Source organism: Neofelis nebulosa, chromosome 3 (assembly GCF_028018385.1).
Source record: "Neofelis nebulosa isolate mNeoNeb1 chromosome 3, mNeoNeb1.pri, whole genome shotgun sequence".
NCBI classification, from domain to species: Eukaryota; Metazoa; Chordata; class Mammalia; order Carnivora; family Felidae; genus Neofelis; species Neofelis nebulosa.
The window spans coordinates 78,039,224-78,059,180 of NC_080784.1; the positions used below are offsets into that span (position 1 = coordinate 78,039,224).

General features: G+C 35.9%; 1 protein-coding gene across 6 annotated transcripts in view; it reads left to right on the top strand.

Moving 5' to 3' along the window:
* Nucleotides 1–19,957, top strand: part of LRBA (LPS responsive beige-like anchor protein) — a 780,253-nt gene that overhangs the window by 263,557 nt on the left and 496,739 nt on the right. For all 6 annotated transcript variants that reach the window (XM_058721178.1, XM_058721180.1, XM_058721181.1 and 3 more), the window contains exon 35: nt 7,247–7,311. In XM_058721178.1, coding sequence (XP_058577161.1) covers nt 7,247–7,311 — 65 coding nt within the window. The remainder of the gene's footprint in view (nt 1–7,246; nt 7,312–19,957) is intronic.

Here is a 19,957-nt window from a genome sequence, read left to right on the forward strand (position 1 = left end):
AGGATAGGTATGGAGGATGATAATGGGGTGTCTGTATTAATTTTGATGAGGCACTTCCTTTGTAGTTTCTTGAGAAAGAATGCATGAGGGGTAGAATTTTTTAGACCCTGCTTGTGTGAAACTTTTTTTTTCTTATTTTAACCTTTATACTTGATTGATAGCGTGTTTGGATATTAGTATGAGAGACTGAAAATTATAATCTCCAAATTTTTTTCCCTGGTAGCTTTTAGTATTTTTATTACCTTAAAAATTATTGTTGTTACTACATTATGCCTTGATGTGGGTGGATCTTTTAAATTTATTATCTTTGGCATTTTATGTAAACCTTTTTAGTCTGAAAAAAGTATATACTTGTGTTCAGATAAATTTTCTTGAATTTATCTGAACACAGATAAATGGGAATCTGTGGGAATTTCTTGGTGCCTGTTTTTTCTAATTTTGTTTCTAGAACTTCTGTTAGTTTGATGTTGAACTATCTGGATTAAATTTTCTGATTTTCATATCCATTCCCATCTGTTTTTCCTTCATTTTATCTTTTATTTTACTTTCTGAGAGGCTTCCTCAACATCTTCCAATACTTTCAGAATTTTTATTTGATATACTTTTAATTTCTAAAAGCATTTTCTAGTTTGCTGGCTTTTTTGTTGGGGGAGACAAGAGCTTTCATGGTATAAAATTAACCTTTTTATAATGGTTATAACCATTACATAGCCAAAGATAGCCAAATTATAATGTGTTAGCTTGACTGAACCATGGGTCTCTAGATATTTGTTCAAATATTTTTCTGGATTTTTTTTGTGGGCGGGTTTCTGGATGAGATTAACATTTAAATGGTAGGCCATGCAGAGCAGATTGCCCTACCTATTTTGGGTATGCCTAATCCAATCAGTTAAAGGCCTGACTAGAACAAAAAGTATTACTATCTCCCATGTAAGAGAGATTTCACATGCTTGACTGCTTTGGAACTAGAACCTCAGCTTTTTCCTGCTTTTGGGCTTGAACTGAAACACTGGCTCTTTTTGGGTTTTGAGCCTCTTGGCCTCAGACTAGAAATACACCATTAGTTTTCCTGATTCTTAGATTTTTTGACTTGGGGTATAACTATACTATTGGCTTTCCTGGGTCTCCAGCTTACAAACTCAACCCTATAGATCTTGGAACGTGTTACTGTCCATAATTGTGTGACCCGTTTCTTTAGATTACTAAGATTTATATCTCCATACTATTTGTTCTGTTTCTTTGGAGAATTCTAATACAGGGGCAAGAGATACCAGTGAATAAGACAAAATCTCTGCCCTGATTGTTTTACATGAAAATTTTTATCTTTCTAATTATATTAATTGTACTTTTCTTTATTCTTACTCTCCACAGCCCTTAACAATATTGGCTCTTTTCTGTGAGTCTTTTCTTTCATTTCTTTGATGTCTGTCATTCAAATGAGTCTTTTCCTGTAATGAACAGTAATCCTTTGCTATCTGCTCACGTTTAAGTGTAATGCACAAAAAACCCACACAGCTGTGTGCAAGTTGTCGACTCGTGATGAATGAGCTGCCTTTGCCATTGATAGACTGTTAAATATTATGGATTCTCGTTTTTCTTAGAGAAAATGTCTTAATATTGCTTTGGAGTCTCATAGTTCAGTAAGCATACTTTCAAGTTGTTTGTTTGTTTTTTGTTTTTTTTACAGTGAGGGTTTTTACAGTGTCCCGAAGTTCACTTCTCTGAAAAGTAAACTTGTATTTGTTTTACCATGGTGGGAATGACATACAGTATGGGGAGAGGATCTGGAATTCTTTGTTTTATATATTACTTTTCATTCATTTAAACTATTTTTATCCCTATTTCTCAACCATCTTCATATGTACTCTGTGACTTCAGTTCTTGGGCTTTCTAGAATTATGTTACAAGCATTGATTTGCTTCCTCAAGTTGATTTTACCTAGGTTGTAGAGAAATTTTTTACCCTCTCTCCTTGCTGTTGTCTCTATTTTTTATCTTTGTACTATTTTTTCTTTATTATATTTGTTCTTTTACTGTGTTTAACCTAATGTCACTCATTAATACCTTTTTCCTTTTTTTAGAGTAAAAATTTAGTGATGAGCTTACCAGAATAAAAAGTTAGTACTACATTTTGTTTTTGATGTTTATTTTTAAGAATGAGAGAGTTTGCGTCCATGTGCATGTGCAAGCTGGGGAGGGACAGAGAGAGAGCAGGGGGTGGGGTGGGTTGGGGGACAGACGTTCTGAAGTGGGCTTCACACGGACAACAGAGAGCCCTATGTGGGTACCAAACTCACAAACTGTGAGATTATGACCTGAGCTGAAGTTGGCCGTCTAACTGACTGAGCCACCCAGGTGCCCCAAGTTGATACTACATTTAATGTCAACATTGATGGCTTGATCTCCCCTCAAAAAGAAAAAGTGGCACCTTGTAGTATGTGTAGTCTATCTTGACAATCTGTGGCCTGACTTTATTTACTTTAGAAGATGGTACTATTTGGGAATTACTTTTAAAATCTAGGTAAATTTACGTAGTACATTCAAATGCTAAAATATGTTGTGTGTGGGGGTTACTGAATTTATAGAAAGCTGTCAAGTTCACTTTAAAGAAGTTACAATTGTATTAAAATAATATAAATTAATATGTAGCATGTTAATTGTTGCCCCTTCTCTCTATATTTGTTTGTTGATGTAGGAAGGAATATACTTAAATTTGGTTATTGTAAACTCTTTTTTATTTTTTTTAAATAAACTCCAACTTAAGAAAAGACTTTTACCATCAAAAGCATGTGTTTGAAATTTGGTAGAACACTGTATTTTATAGATTTCACTCATGTATATTTTCTTTGTTGTTGATGTTACATGACTTAAGAGCATTAGTTAGCTAAGAGTATATTTTAGTAAAAATTGACTAATCAACAATTATGGCCTTAGGAAGTGATAGTCAATTAAATACAGCTTAGAACAGGTATGAAATTATTGACTCACTTGTTGTGTTTTGAGTCCTTCCTCTCCAAAGTGCTGAAATGTGTTTTGAAATTACTTAGTTGCATTAGTGGTTGGATTTGAGGCTTTTAACGCGTTTTTCATCCATACCTTTGGGAAAAGAATAACCAAGACCTTTAAATGTACTAGCATTTTGCATCACTATATAATTGTAAATACTGTGATGAAATATTGAAATCATCATGAAAGATGATAACTGTTAAGCTTTTCTTTCAACTATTAAAACTCACTAAAGGTTGTATTGAGCTGTGGTTTATGATATTGTTTAGACTAACACCTTCTTTGATAATTGCCTCAGAAGTGGAAAAAATGCTTTAGGATAGCATGATTAATGAAATCTTTTCAGATTTGGCAACTTTCTTAAAGGGTTGTATACAATGTTTTATTTATTTATTTAAAAAATTTTTCATGTTTATTTTATTTTTGGGTGGGGGGCAGACAGAGAGAGGGAGACACAGAATCTGAAGCAGGCTCCAGGCTCCTAGCTGTTAGCACAGAGCCCAATGAGGGGTTGGAACCCACGAACCACTGGATAATGACCTGAACCGAAGTTGGATGCTTAACCCACTGAGCCGCCTAGGTGCCCCGACAGTGTTTTAGTATGGAAAAAACTTGTTGGCTTTGACTAATAGCTAGATTTATTAAAAAAAAAAATTTATTTTTGGGGTGCCTGGGTGGCTGAGTCAGTTAAGCGTCCGACTTCAGCTTGGGTCATGATCTCATGGTTGGTGAGTTCAAGCCCCGCATTGGGATGTGTGTTGACAGCGTGGACCCTAGGGCCTGCTTCAGATTCTGTGTCTCCCTGTCTCTTTGCCCCTCTCCCGCTTACACTCTGTCTTTGTCTGTCTCTCTCAAAAATAAATAAATGGTAAAAAAATTTTTTTCAAATTATTTTCTATTCTTATCAGCTTCAGATTATTATCATCTGGGTTATTAATTAATTGGTGTATAGGTGACACAGTATTATATTAGTTTCAGGTGTACAGCATAGTGATTTAACTACTCTATACTTTATACTATGCTAACCACAAGTGTAGCTACCATCTCTCACCCTACAATGCTATTACAATACGACTGAGTTATTAATTCTTATCAGTATGCATTGATGTACCTGGTATGTGATATTTTATTAAATGTTAATAATTTACAGTTATGAATGAATTATACCCAAAAGTGTAAATAAGATTTGTATTTTCACTTCTTGTATTGTCTAGTTATTTTTTAACTAGTGAAAAAATTTTACTCCAGGTGATTGGGTAACAGCTATTGTAAGTTAACAGATTGGGTTTATAGATGATGTTTGGGAAAGCAAGAAATCTAATGTATTAGCAGTAATAAATCTGTGTCTCTGAGTTTCTGTAAAAATTGGATTCTTCTGCTTTTATATGTACCTTCATGTCTAATTTGTTTTAACTTAAAAGAAATATTTTATGTGGCACACCAATTTAAATTCATGTCATAAAAATCTTTAGATGTTGAATTTTCTGTAGTTGTACCAACTTGAACTAGTTTTCTAATGACCTGAATCATGCTGTTAAAAATGTTTGTGAAATATAAATGGCATACTCCTGATTTTACCTTATAATTAAGATTAGTTTGTATACATTAATGAAAATAGAATCAAATTGATATTTACCTGTCTACTTACAATTTAAGTCTCTCTAGTGTTACCTATTTCATCCATGTGGTGTTGTGAGTTTTGTATGAGCTATATGATAGAAATGTCCACCTGTTGTAGTTTTAGATCAGGCAAAATGGATTTGAGAAAAAAATACTAGTAAATACTTTTTAAAATAAAATGTTTTAAATACATACAATGTATTCTCTTGCTTTTCTCCCCTCCTCCTTTTTTTTTCTAGCAAGAAAAGTAATTTCTTTTATTCTCTTTTTAATAAGGTTAATTTTCACTTTCAGATTTTCCTTCAGGTTAAATGATCTGAATGGAAACTCAGTTTAAGGTCTTGCCTCCTCATAATCTGGTACTATATCAAATTTCTAAGCGGCTTGCTGATAGTGCTATGTTGGGTCTAACAGCTGAGAAGTAAGCATATGGTTCTTTTCCTTGACTGTGGCATCCTCTGAGGTGTCACCATCCCTTCTGATTCCCTACTGTCTATCAGCAAGGATTCCCTACTGTCTAGCTGTGTTCTTCTCATCCCCTCAAAGCCTTATTTAGTGTACATCTTTCTAGGATAATTTTCTGACTCTTCCTATGGCATGAGATACGTCAAGGCTAATTTAGGTCCATCTGGCCATTATGTCTGTCTCTATCTACTATTCCTCTACATTACTAGGTTTAGGGCAACTTTTTAGACTTGATATCTCCCTTTGCTGTGCTTCAAAAGTAAGGTGTGGGATCTTCTGCAGCAGGATAAAAAACCTTACCTGTGGTTTCTGCTTTTTTTCTATTTTCCTCTTTGTATTTCTAAGAAGAGTAGAGGATTCCACACATGCTCTTCTCTTAGGGATTTACTTCTTAATGGAATTTGATTTCATTGCTTTGTGCTGTCAGTTTTATTTTGCTGGAAGGAAAAGGGTTTTAAATTATGAGGTATTCCTATTTATGCTTGAGTTGGTTTACCTCAGTGAAGGAAATACGAGATATTTATTGTTTCAGCTGGGTGGTAATCGTGAATTTTGAGAGAGTATAGACTGTAGGCTCATGAGTCATTTCAAAATGTTCGTAAGTTACTGAATCCTAAAATAATAGAGCTAATTTTTTAAGGGAGTATCTAAGACCTAGAGATGTAAAGTGATCTGTCCATGGACATATCCTGTCAGTGTCAGAATCAGTGTGAGAATATAGATCTCATGGCTTCTTGTTCATGGCTCTTAACAGCACATTGCTTCATCTTCTCTCCTAGATCTAGTCAATTACTACTGCTAGATTTCTAAGTGACGTTATATCTACTTTTCATTCTACCATATATGTTCTGTTAGTATGTCCTTACTGACACTATTCATGAAATAGAACCTTATAACAAAAATTGTGGTATACAACCATTTCAGTCCTAGGAACCACCTTGGGTTTTTCAAAACATAACAGGAAGCAATATAAAATTAGGGATAAAAAGGAGAAAGTAGAAGAGAAAGGCTGAGCACCCCCCCACCCTGGCCACCCACCAAAAAAATAGGAATTTGGAGTGACACAGAATAGTCATTAGAGGTGAAAATACATGGACTTTAGAACTCTTAAATGGTATTACATTCAGAACTTATGAATATATTTGGTAGTAATGGTAAGTAGCCAAATATTGTCTTTTGTTTTGAGTTTATAAAACAAAAAAAGATCACTTGAGGTATATTATGTAGGTAGAATGTAGAATGTAAAGGGCTTCTTTGTTTTAAGGACCATAAAGATGATATATTTCTGGTTCTTTAAAAATAGATATACATGTACATACACATACGCACATACATACATATCTTGGCATTTCTCGACTCTGCCAGCATTTCACATACACATACAGACATGGGCACATACATAAACGTTTTTCAAATCTAGCTACTTTTCAATTGTTGTAGGCCCAGCTTTATTGGATTAATACTTATTTTACATATGGTTGGAGATGAAGATTAAAAAATACTCATTTGTATATACTCTCCTGATTTATTTCCTTCCTAGGCTTTTCAAGGATAATTATTCATAAAGAATATAATAGATTTATACTATCTTTTGCTAACTCATAGCCTAGTGAACTGTAGTTTTCCAGCTCAGAAGTAATCTAGCCAAATTCACTGATCTTTTTTGTCCCTTTCTCAGTCATTAGTCATCAATTTTTGTGGTTGGGTATGTGCTGTTTATTAGTATACCACACTATTTAATTTTGTCTCTCTCTCATTTGGGGTGATGCATCTCTTTTCTTAAAGACACAAAACCTCTCTCTTTGGTCTGTGCTACCTTCCTTTCCAATTCATAACTGTTTCAGTTGATTTAGTAGTATATAATGATATAAAACAAAAAGGTCAAGATAAATATAGTTAGGCTTTTTCGGTTTATATAGAATCAAATAGTTGCTAACTTGTTTAGCTTAATTGTGAATATCAACTATTCATGTGTTCACAGGGCTGCATTGGGTCGGCAGCACATTTAACCAAACTTTTCCTTTTAAGGGCTAAGGTATGAAATTGATATGGGTGATGTTTTTTATAATAGTTGTTTTAAAAAATTAATCTACTGAGTATTATTTGTTCAGCTCTTTTCTGCCTTTTTTCTTTTTTGTTTTGTTTTTATTTTTTAGGAGTGGCAGAATTCTATCCAGAAGAATGCAGGCCTTGCTTTTATTGAACTTGTCAATGAAGGAAGGTAATCTCTTTTATATCCATTTATATTTTACCTTATAATCTTACTCTGTTTTTGCCATTGAAACTTACATTTTTGGGGACTGTATTGTTTTTGTGGTCAGTAATAAAGTGGAGCTTAATTATTACAAATATGTCAATATTTAATTATTTTATTGTTTTCTTCATGGTTACATGCTTTATGATGAAAATCTGGTCTTTATTTTTCGAATGGTAAGGCTGAATTTGGCAAAAGTAAACTAGTGATTTTATTAGCAGAATTAAGGAAAACAGACACCTACTTTGACTTCCTATTAATGTAATTATATTTGTGGAGCCCAATAATGAGACTTAGATGTCTATGTTATCTTTCTTATGTCATGGCCCGGTCATAAAGGAGAGGGAGAACAAGTTTTGTTCTGTGTTGCAATGTGATGAAAAAGTAGAGAGAGGGAGAAAGTAATGTTTCCTTTTAAAGAGCAGAGATAGATGAGTTCAAGGAAAATAAATTTACTAGTAAGATAGAAAAGTGAAGTAAGTACAGAGATTAAAAGAAAGTTACAAGGGAGGAAATGGATTGAAGAGAGTGAGAGAATTAAAAGCTAAAAGTAAATTGAGGAAATGATGAGTGGACTACATTGTGTCTGTTTTTGTGGGAGTGAATTTTGGTTTAATAGGACTAAACACCCAGGGAATGGATTAAAAGGTGTGTTTAGCTGCCATTTGAATTTGTATTCTGAGCAAAATTATTTTTTAGGAATGTTTCTTTACAGTGTTCTGGCTAGTGTTGAGAGACTGATGCTATCACTTGGGGAAGTATTTGAATTAGTAACCAGGAACCAGTGTCTGCCTTGTTAACATTACAGAAGAGGGAGAATAGGGTGTTGATAACTTCATTTGACATTAAATACTCCTAAAATTATTTTACTCAGCAAATAATTATAGATGCTCATATACTAGTATTGGCAACTAATAAGTAAGCCTGCAATTACAATGCCTTTTGCTAAATTCTGTTGTAGAAGTATTTAAATACATGTTAAAAGAAAGATTTGACAGTTACTATGGAAGAATTAGGTAAAACTTCCCCAGGGATCATGATTCTTGAAAGGCATTTTCTTTTTTAATTTTATTCTTTATTTCTTTTCCACTTTTATTGAGAAATAATTGACATACATCACCATATAAGTTTAAGATATACAGGAGGATGGTTTGATTTACATATTCTGTAAAATGATTATCACAATATGTTCAGCTGAAATTTGTTATCTCATATAGATACAATCTAGATAAAAGAATGAAGAAAAGAAAAGGAAAAAACAATTCTCCTCATGATGAGAACTCTTAGGATTTACTCTCTTAACAACTTTCTTGTATATCATACAGCAGTGTTAGCTATCATCATCATGTTGTATATTTACGTCCTTAGTAGTTATTTATCTTTTGACTGGAAGTTTTCACCTTTTGACCCCCTTCCTTCAACTCCCTCTCTTTCTTCTGCCTCTGGTAACTATATTTCTGATATCTTTTTCTATGAGTTTGGGTTTTGTGTTTTTTTGAGTTCTACATATAAGTGAGATTATGAAGTATTTGTCTTTGTCTGACTTACTTCACTTAGTGTAATGCCTTCAACTTTCATCTATGTTGTTGCAAATGGTAGGATTTTATCTTTTTTTTTTTTTTTTTTTTTTTTTTGAGAGAGAGTGCACAAGCAGGGGAGAGGGGCAGAGGGAGAGAGAGAGAGAATCACAAGCAGGCTCCATGCTCAGTGTGGAGTCCGATGCAGGATTTGATCCCACAACCCAGGAATCATGACCTGAGCTGAAATCAAGAATTGGATGCTCAACCGACTGAGTGACCCAGACATCCCAGGATTTCCTCATTTTTAATGGGTGAATAGTATTCCATATTCTCTCTGTCCTCTCCTCTCCTCTCCTCTCCTCTCCTCTCCTCTCCTCTCCTCTCCTCTCCTCTCCTCTCCTCTCCTCTCCTCTCCTCTCCTCTCCTCTCTCTCTCTCTCTCTCCTCTCCTCTCCCCTCCTCTCCTCTCCCCTCCCCTCCTCTCCCCTCCCCTCCTCTCTCTCTCCTCTCTCTCTCTCTCTCTCTCTCTCTCTCTCTCGTCTCTCCTCTCTTCTCTCTCTCTCTCTTCTCTCCTCTCTTTTCTCTCTCTCTCCTCTCTCTCTTTCACTTCTTCTTTGTCCATTCATCAGTGGACACTTTAGTTTGTTTCTGTGTCTTAGGTATTGTAAATAATGCTGCTATGAATGTGGATGTGCAGATAATCTTTTTGAGTTAGTGTTTTCATTTCCTTTGGATGTATTCCTGGAAGTGGATTGTTAGATCATATGGTAGTCCTATTTTTAATTGTTTGATGAACTTTATACTGTTTTCCATAGTCTCTCTACCAGTTTGCAGTCCCCCAATGAATGCACAAGTGTTACCTTTTTTCTACATCCGTAGCAAGATTTGTTATCTCTCGTCTTTTGATGATGACCCCTCTAATGATAGTTCATTGTTGTTTTACTTCACATTTTCCTTCTGACTAGTGATGTTGACCATCTCTTCATGTATCTTTGATCTTTTTTATATCTACTTTGGGAAAATGTCTGTGTACGTTCTTTACCCAGTTTTAAATTGGATTGTGTGTGTGTGTATGTGTATGTGTGTTTTGAGTCGTATAGGTTCTTTATATATTTTGGATATTTAACCCTTACCAGATATGTTTGTTTGAAAATATTCCATTCTACAGGTTGTCATTTCATCGATAGTTTCTTTTGCTGAATGGAAGCTTTTTAGATTGATGTAGTCACACTTGTTTATTTTTATTTTGTTGCTTGTGCTTGAGGTGTCCTATCCAAAAAAAATGTCCTTTCCAAAGACTGTGTCCAGGAGTTTTTTCCCTAAGTTTTCTTCTACAATTTAAGGTCTTAAACATTTTAATCTTTAATCCATTTGAGTTAATTTTTGTGAGTGACATAAGATAGGGGTTCAGTTTCATTCTTATGTGAATATCCAGTGATCCCAGCACCATTTACTGAAGAGACTTGTCTTTTCTCCACTGAGTATTCTTGGCACCCTTGTAAAATATTAGTTGACCATAAAATGCTTTGGTTTATTTCTCAGCTTTTGATTCTGTTTTATTGGTTTACTTGCTTTCATGCTAGTACCATACTGTTTTGATTACTATAGTTTTATAGTAAACTATAAATCAGGAAGTGTGGTAAATTCCGCTTTGATGTTCTTTCTCAGAATTTCTTTGGCTATTGAGAATCATTTGTTATTCCATGTAAAGTTTAAATGTGCTTTTTTGCTTTTATAAAAGATGCCACTGAATTTTGATAGGGATACATTGATCTATAGCTGGATTTTGGTAGTAATGACGTTGTAACAGTATTAATTTTTTCAGCCCATGAATGCAAGATACCTTCCTGTCTAAATGTGTTTTCTTTGATTTCTGTTACCAGTGTTTTATGGTTTGCAGAGTGGAGATCTTTCATCTTGTTGATTAAATTATTTACTAGGCATTTTATTGTTTTTGATGCTATTGTAAGTTGGATCAATTTCTTTATTTCTTTCCCAGAAAATTCTTTGTTAGTGTATTGAAATGCTACTGGTTTTATATATCACTTTTGTATGTTGCAGCTCTACTAAATACATTAAATCTAATATTTTTTTGAGTGTTTAGGATTTTCTATATATAAACCATGTTATCCGCAAATAGAGACAATTTTACTTTTTCATTTTTAATTGATACTTTTATTTTTTTCTTGCCTGATTGCTCTAGCTAGAATTTTTAGGCATTTAAAACATTTTTTTTTAAGTTTATTTGTTTTTGAGAGAGAGAGAGAGAGAGAGAGAGCATGAGAAGGAGAGGGACAGAGAAAGGAGGAGACACAGAATCGGAAGCAGGCTTCAGGCTCTGGCCTGTCAGAATAGAACCTGACTCAAGGCTCAAGCCCACAAGCAGTGAGATCATGACCTGAGCCGAAGTCGAACACTTAACTGACTAAGCCACCCAGGCACCCCTAGAATTTTCAGTTTTTTAAAAACTTTTATTATTTTTAATGAATTTTTAATGTTATATATATATAATATACATATATGTATGTGTATATATATATTTTTTTTAAAGTAAGCTCTGTGCCCAATGTGGAGCTTGAACTCATGACCCCAAGATCAAGAGGCAGCCAGGCACCCCTAGAGTTTTCCTTTCCTATGTTTAATAGGAGCAGCTTTGTCTTGTTCCAAGTCTTAAAGGAAAAGCTTTCATTCTTCACCGTTGTGTCTGATGTTAACTCTGGGTTTGTGATATATAAGGGCTTTGTTAAGTTGAGATATCTTCCTTCTGTGTCTAATTAGTTAAGAATTTTTAATCACAAATGGATGTTGAATTTTGCCAGATGCCTTTTATACATCTATTGAGATTATGATATTATTTTTTCTTTCATTCTGTTAATGTGATATGATACATTGATTGATTTTCATATGTTGACCCATCATTGCATCCTGGGATAAATCCTACTTGATCATCGTGAGTGGTTCTTTTAATGTGTTACTGGATTCAGTTTGCTTTTATCTTATTGAGAACTCTGCATCTGTATTCATCAGGGATATTTTGTTATAATTTTTTAGTATTATCTTTTCCTAGTTTTGGTATCAGGATTTGCTGGTGCTGTAAAATGAATTTGGGAGTATTCTCTCCTCTAATTGTTTGGGAAGAGTTTGAAAGTACTGGAGTTATTTCTTCTTTAAATGTATGGTAAAATTCACCTGTGAAAGCCATCTGGTCTTAGGCTTTTCATTATTGGGAGATATTTGATTATTGATTCAATCTCCTTACTAGTAATTGCTTCAAACATATTTATTTCTTCTTGACTCATTCTTTTTTTTTTTTATTTTTTTTTTTTTAACGTTTATTTATTTTTGAGACAGAGAGAGACAGAGCATGAATGGGAGAGGGTCAGAGAGAGGGAGACACAGAATCTGAAACAGGCTCCAGGCTCTGAGTTGTCAGCACAGAGCCCGATGCAGGGCTCGAAGTAACGGACCACGAGATCATGACCCGAGCCAAAGTCAGACGCTTAACCAACTGAGCCACCCAGGCGCCCCGATTCGTTCTTTATAAGTTGTATGTTTCTACGAATTTTTCCATTTCTTCTGGGTTGTCTCATTTGTTGGCATTTTGATCTCATATATTTCTGTGGTATCATTTGCACTGTCCCCTTTTTTTATTTACACTTAGTTTTTTTGATCTGGGTTCTTTATCTTTTTTACCTTGGTTAGTCTAGCTAAGTGTTTGCCAATCTTGTTTTATCTTTTCAAAGAACTGACTCTTAGTTTGGTTAATCTCTCTATTTTTTTTTCTATTTATTTCTACTCCAATTTTTATTTCCTTTCTTCTGTCAACCTTGTACTTGATGTGTTCTTGTTTTAGTTCTTTAAGGTGTTGAGTTAGGTTGTTTGAGATCTTTCTTAGGAATTTGTTGTTAGGAACTTCCCTCTTGGAACTGCTTTTGCTGTATCTCCTAAGTTCTGATGTGTTTTGTTTCCATTTCATTTGTCTCAAACGTTTAAATTTCCCCTATAATTTCTTCTTTGATTCATTGGTTGTTCAGAAAAGTGAAGTTTTATTTTCATGTGTTTTTGAATTTTCCAGTTTCCCTCTTGTTACTGAGTTCTAGTTTTATTCTCTTGTGGTGAGAAAAGATATTTGGTATAATTTCAGTCTTCTTGGATTGGCTAAAACCATTTCCTTGTCCAACATGTGGTCTCTCTCTGAAGATGTTCTTAATGTGCTTGAGAAGAATGTGTATCCTGCGGTTGTCAGAATGTTCTGAATGTGTCTTTTAGGTCCATTTGGACTATAGTGTTCAGATTGGCTGTTTCCTTAATGATTCTTTGTTTAGATAATTCATCTGTTGAGAGTGGGGTATTAATCTCCCCAGCTATTATTGTATTACTCTTTATTTCTCCTTTTTATCTGTGTTTTTGCTTTATATATTTAGGTGCTATGATATTGGGCACATAGATATTTATAATTTAAGTCTTTTTGGGCACATAGATATTTATAATTTAAGTCTTTTTGATGGATTGACTCCTTTATCATTATATAATGACCACTTTTGTCCCTTTTACCAATTTTTTAAAAATTCTGTTGTGTCTAATATAACCACCCTGCTTTTATTTATTTTTTGATTTCCATTTTATTAAAGGGATTGCTTTTATCCCTTTACACTCTCTGTACGTCTTTTTTAATGCCATGTCTTTTTTAATTAAAAAAAATTTTTAAATCTTTATTCATTTTTGAGAGATGGAGAGAGACAGAGCATAAGTGGGAGAGAGAAAGGAAACACAGAATCTGAATCTCTAGGCTCTGAGCTGTCAGCACAGAGCCCGATGTGGAGCTTGAACCCATGAACTGGGAGATCATGATCTGAGCTGAAGTCGGACACTTAACTGACTGAGCCACCCAGGCGCCCCCTTGTTATGTCTTTTGATTAAATCTAATTAATTAGACTTAAATCTAATTAAATCTGTTTATGTTTAGAGTACTTATTACTAGGTAAGGTCTTACCATTTTACCAATGCCATTTGTTATTTGTTTTGTTGTTGTTTGTTTTTATTTTTTGTTTTTGGATGCTTGGTAGATCTATTGCTCCTTGTTTCTTACCCTACTCTCTTTTTTCCTCTGGTGATGTCTTTGGTATCTGTATGCTTTGATTTTTTTTTATATGTTATTTTATGTAACTGCTGTAGGTTTTTTGCTTTGTGGTGACCGTGAGGCTTATACAAAATATCTTTTTTTTTCAGTATATGAAATTTATTGTCAAATTGGTTTCCATACAACACCAAGTGCTCATCCCAAAAGGTACCCTCCTCAATACCGATCACCCACCCTCCCCTCCCTCACACCCCCCCATCAACCCTCAGTTTGTTCTCAGTTTTTAAGAGTCTCTTATGCTTTGGCTCTCTCACACTCTAACCTCTTTTTTTTTTCCTTCCCCTCCCCCATGGGTTTCTGTTACGTTTCTCAGGATCCACATAAGAGTGAAACCATATGGTATGTGTCTTTCTCTGTATGGCTTATTTCACTTAGTATCACACTCTCCAGTTCCATCCACGTTGCTACAAAGGGCCATGTTTCATTCTTTCTCATTGCCATGTAGTACTCCATTGTGTATATAAACCACAGTTTCTTTATCCATTCATCAGTTGATGGACATTTAGGCTCTTTCCATAATTTGGCTATTGTTGAGAGTGCTGCTATAAACATTGGGGTACAAGTGCCCCTATGCATCAGTACTCCTGTATCCCTTGGGTAAATTCCTAGTAGTGCTATTGCTGGGTCATAGGGTAGGTCTATTTTTAATTTTCTGAGGAACCTCCACACTGCTTTCCAGAGTGGCTGCACCAATTTGCATTCCCACCAACAGTGCAAAAGGGTTCCCGTTTCTCCACATCCTCGCCAGCATCTATATTCTCCTGATTTGTTCATTTTGGCCACTCTGACTGGCGTGAGGTGGTATCTGAGTGTGGTTTTGATGTGTATTTCCCTGATGAGGAGTGACGTTGAGCATCTTTTCATGTGCCTGTTGGCCATCTGGATGTCTTCTTTAGAGAAGTGTCTATTCATGTTTACTGGCCATTTCTTCACTGGGTTATTTGTTTTTCGGGTGTGGAGTTTGGTGAGCTCTTTATAGATTGTGGATACTAGCCCTTTGTCCGATATGTCATTTGCAAATATCTTTTCCCATTCCGTTGGTTGCCTTTTAGTTTTGTTGGTTGTTTCCTTTGCTGTGCAGAAGCTTTTTATCTTCATAAGGTCCCAGTAATTCACTTTTGCTTTTAATTCCCTTGCCTTTGGGGATGTGTCGAGTAAGAGATTGCTACGGCTGAGGTCAGAGAGGTCTTTTCCTGCTTTCTCCTCTAGGGTTTTGATGGTTTCCTGTCTCACATTCAGGTCCTTTATCCATTTTGAGTTTATTTTTGTGAATGGTGTGAGAAAGTGGTCTAGTTTCAACCTTCTGCATGTTGCTGTCCAGTTCTCCCAGCACCATTTGTTAAAGAGACTGTCTTTTTTCCATTGGATGGTCTTTTCTGCTTTGTCAAAGATGAGTTGGCCATACGTTTGTGGGTCTAGTTCTGGGGTTTCTATTCTATTCCATTGGTCCATGTGTTTGTTTTTGTGCCAATACCATGCTGTCTTGATGATGACAGCTTTGTAGTAGAGGCTAAAGTCTGGGATTGTGATGCCTCCTGCTTTGGTCTTCTTCTTCAAAATTACTTTGGCTATTCGGGGCCGAAAAGGCCATCTTTGCTCCATTGTACTGCCTTTGTTCCTTTGTTCTTCAACAAATTGGCTATATGGAGATCTACTTCTGGGCTCTCTTTTCTGTTCTATTGACCTATTTGTTCTTTTGTCAGTACCACACTGACTTGATTACTATAGCTTTACAGTAAGTTTTGAAGTCAGATAGGATCTTCCAGCTTTGTTCCCCTCCTTCAAGATTATGCTGACTATTCTGGGTCTTTTGACTCTCCATATAAATTTTAAAATCATATATTTTATGTATTTTAAAATTTCCTGTCTCACATTCAGGTCCTTTATCCATTTTGAGTTTAAAGGCTAAAGTCTGGAATTGTGATGCCTCCTGCTTTGGTCTTCTTCTTCAAAATTACTTTGGCTATTCGGGGCCTTTTGTGGTTCTATATGAATTTTAGGATTGCTTGTTCTAGTTTCGAGAAGAATGCTGGTGCAATTTTGATTGGGATTGCATTGAATGTGTAGACAGCTTTGGGTAGTATTGACATTTTGACAATATTTTTCCAATCCATGAGCACGGAATGTTTTTTCACTTCTTTATATCTTCTTTAATTTCCTTCATAAGCTTTCTATAGTTTTCAGCATACAGATCTTTTACATCTTTAGTTAGATTTATCCCTAGGTATTTTATGCTTTTGGTGCAAATTGTGAATGGGATCAGTTTCTTTATTTGTCTTTCTGTTGCTTCATTATTAGTGTATAAGAATGCAACTGATTTCTGTACATTGATTTTGTATCCTGCAAGTTTGCTGAATCCATGCATCAGTTCTAGCAGACTTTTGGTGGAGTCTATCGGATTTTCCATGTATAATATCATGTCATCTGCAAAAAGCGAAAGCTTGACTTCATCTTTGCCAATTTGGATGCCTTTGATTTCCTTTTGTTGTCTGATTGCTGATGCTAGAACTTCCAGCACTATGTTAAACAACAGCGGTGAGAGTGGGCATCCCTGTCGTGTTCCTGATTTCAGGGAAAAAGCTCTCAGTTTTTCCCCATTGAGGATGATGTTAGCTGTGGGCTTTTCATAAATGGCTTTTATGATCTTTAAGTATGTTCCTTCTATCCCGACTTTCTCCAGGGTTTTTATTAAGAAAGGGTGCTGGATTTTGTCAAAGGCCTTTTCTGCATCGATTGACAAATTCATATGGTTCTTCTCTTTTTTTTTATTAATGTGATGTATCACGTTGATTGATTTGCGAATGTTGAACCAGCCCTGCATCCCAGGAATGAATGCCACTTGATCATGGTGAATAATTCTTTTTATATGCCGTTGAATTCGATTTGCTAATATCTTATTGAGAATTTTTGCACCCATATTCATCAGGGATATTGGCCTGTAGTTCTCTTTTTTTACTGGGTCTCTGTCTGGTTTAGGAATCAAAGTAATACTGGCTTCATAGAATGAGTCTGGAAGTTTTCCTTCCCCTTCTATTTCTTGGAATAGCTTGAGAAGGATAGGTATTATCTCTGCTTTAAACGTCTGGTAGAACTCCCCTGGGAAGCCATCTGGTCCTGGACTCTTATTTGTTGGGAGATTTTTGATAACTGATTCAATTTCTTCGCTGGTTATGGGTCTGTTCAAGCTTTCTATTTCCTCTTGATTGAGTTTTGGAAGCGTGTGGGTGTTTAGGAATTTGTCCATTTCTTCAGGTTGTCCAGTTTGTTGGAATATAATTACATAGTATTCCCTGATAATTGTTTGTATCTCTGAGGGATTGGTTGTAATAATTCCATTTTCATTCATGATTTTATCTATTTGGGTCATCTCCCCTTTTTTTTTTTTTTGAGAAGCCTGGCTAGAGGTTTATCAATTTTGTTTATTTTTTCAAAAAACCAACTCTTGGTTTCATTGATCTGCTCTACAGTTTTTTAGATTCTATATTGTTTATATCTGCTCTGATCTTTATTATCTCTTCTTCTGCTGGGTTTAGACTGTCCTTGCTGTGCTGCTTCTATTTCCTTTAGGTGTGCTGTTAGGTTTTGTATTTGGGATTTTTCTTGTTTCTTGAGATAGGCCTGGATTGCAATGTATTTTCCTCTCAGGACTGCCTTCGCTGCATCCCAAAGCATTTGAATTGTTGTATTTTCATTTTTGTTTGTTTCCATATATTTTTTAATTTCTTCTCTAATTGCCTGGTTGAGCCACTCATTCGTTAGTAGGGTGTTCTTTAACCTCCATGCTTTTGGAGGTTTTCCAGACTTTTTCCTGTGGTTGCTTTCAAGCTTCATGGCTGTGTGGTCTGAAAGTATGCATGGTATGATTTCAATTCTTGTATACTTATGAAGGGCTGTTTTGTGACCCAGTATGTGATCTATCTTGGAGAATGTTCCATGTGCACTCGAGAAGAAAGTATATTCTGTTGCTTTGGGATGCAGAGTTCTAAATATATCTGTCAAGTCCATCTGATCAAGTGTATGATTCCGGGCCCTTGTTTCTTTATTGACCGTGTGTCTAGATGATCTATCCATTCCTGTAAGTGGAGTGTTAAAGTCCCCTGCAATGACCACATTCTTATCAATAAGGTTGCTTATGTTTATGAGTAATTGTTTTATATATTTGGGGGCTCCCGTATTCGGCGTATAGACATTTATAACTGTTAGCTCTTCCTGATGGATAGACCCTGTAATTATTATATAATGCCCTTCTTCATCTCTTGTTACAGCCTTTAATTTAAAGTCTAGTTTGTCTGATAGAAGTATGGCTACTCAAGCTTTCTTTTGACTTCCAGTAGCATGAGAAATAGTTCTCCATATCCTCACTCTCAATCTGAAGGTGTCCTCAGATCTAAAATGAGTCTCTTGTAGACAGCAAATAGATGGGTCTTGTTTTTTTATCCATTCTGATATCCTATGTCTTTTGGTTGGCGCATTTATTCCATTTACATTCAGTGTTATTATAGAAAGATATGGGTTTACCGTCATTGTTGTGTCTGTATGTTTTATGCTTGTAGCGATGTTTCTGGTACTTTGTCTCACAGGAGCCCCCTTAGAATCTCTTGTAGGGCTGGTTTAGTGGTGACGAATTCCTTCAGTTTTTGTTTGTTTGGGAAGACCTTTATGTCTCCTTCTATTCTAAATGACAGACTTGCTGGATAAAGGATTCTCACCTGCATATTTTTTCTTGTTCATCACATTGAAGATCTCCTTCCATTCCTTTCTGCCCTGCCAAGTTTCAAAAGAGAGATCAGTCACGAGTCTTATAGGTCTCCCTTTGTATGTAAGGGCATGTTTATCCCTAGCTGCTTTCGGAATTTTCTCTTTATCCTTGTATTTTGCCCGTTTCACTATGATATGTCGTGCAGAAGATTGATTCAAGTTACATCTGAAGGGAGTTCTCTGTTCCTCTTGGATTTCAGTGCCTTTTTCCTTCCCCAGTTCAGGGAAGTTCTCAGTATGTCTTCAAGTATACCTTTAGCACCTTTCCCTCTCTCTTCCTCCTTCCTCCATAATATACGAATTATGCATATATTATTTCTCTTTAGTGCATCACTTAGTTCTCTAATTTTCCCCTCATACTCTTGGATTTTTTTATCTCTTTTTTTCTCAGCTTCCTCTTTTTCCATAATTTTATCTTCTAGTTCACCTATTCTCTCCTCTGCCTCTTCAATCCGAGCCATGGTCATTTCCATTTTATTTTGCAGCTCGTTTATAGCGTTTTTTAGCTCCTCCTGACTATTCCTTAGTCCCTTGATCTATGTAGCAATAGATTCTCTGCTGTCCTCTATACTGTTGTCAAGCCCAGCGATTTATTTTATGACTCTTATTCTAAATTCACTTTCTGTTATATTGTTTAAATCCTTTTTGATTAGTTCGTTAGCTGTTGTTATTTCCAGGAGATTCTTTTGAGGGGAATTCTTCTGTTTGGTCATTTTGGATAGTCCCTGGAGTGGTGAGGACCTGCAGGGCACTTCCCCTGTGCTGTGTTGTATAACTGTAGTTGGTGGGCGGAGCCTCAGTCAGACCTGATGTCTGCCTCCAGCCCACCGCTGGGGCCACAGTTAGATTGGTGTGTGCCTTCTCTTCCCCTCTCCTAGGGGCGGGATTCTCTGTGGGGTGGTGTGGCCCGTCTGGGCTACTTGCACACTGCCAGGCTTGTGGTGCTGTGGATCTGGCATATTAGCTGGGGTGGATAGGCAAGGTGCATGGGGCGGGAGGGGCAGGCTTAGCTGGATTCTCCTTCCGTGATCTGCTTCAGGAGGGGTCCTATGTCAGCGGGAGGGAGTCAGATCCGCTGCCGGAGGTTTGGCTCCGCAGAAGCACAGCGTTGGGTGTTTGCGCCGAGTCGGCAAGTTCCCTGGCAGGAACTGGTTCCCTTTGGGATTTTGGCTGGGGGAATGGGCGAGGGAGATGGC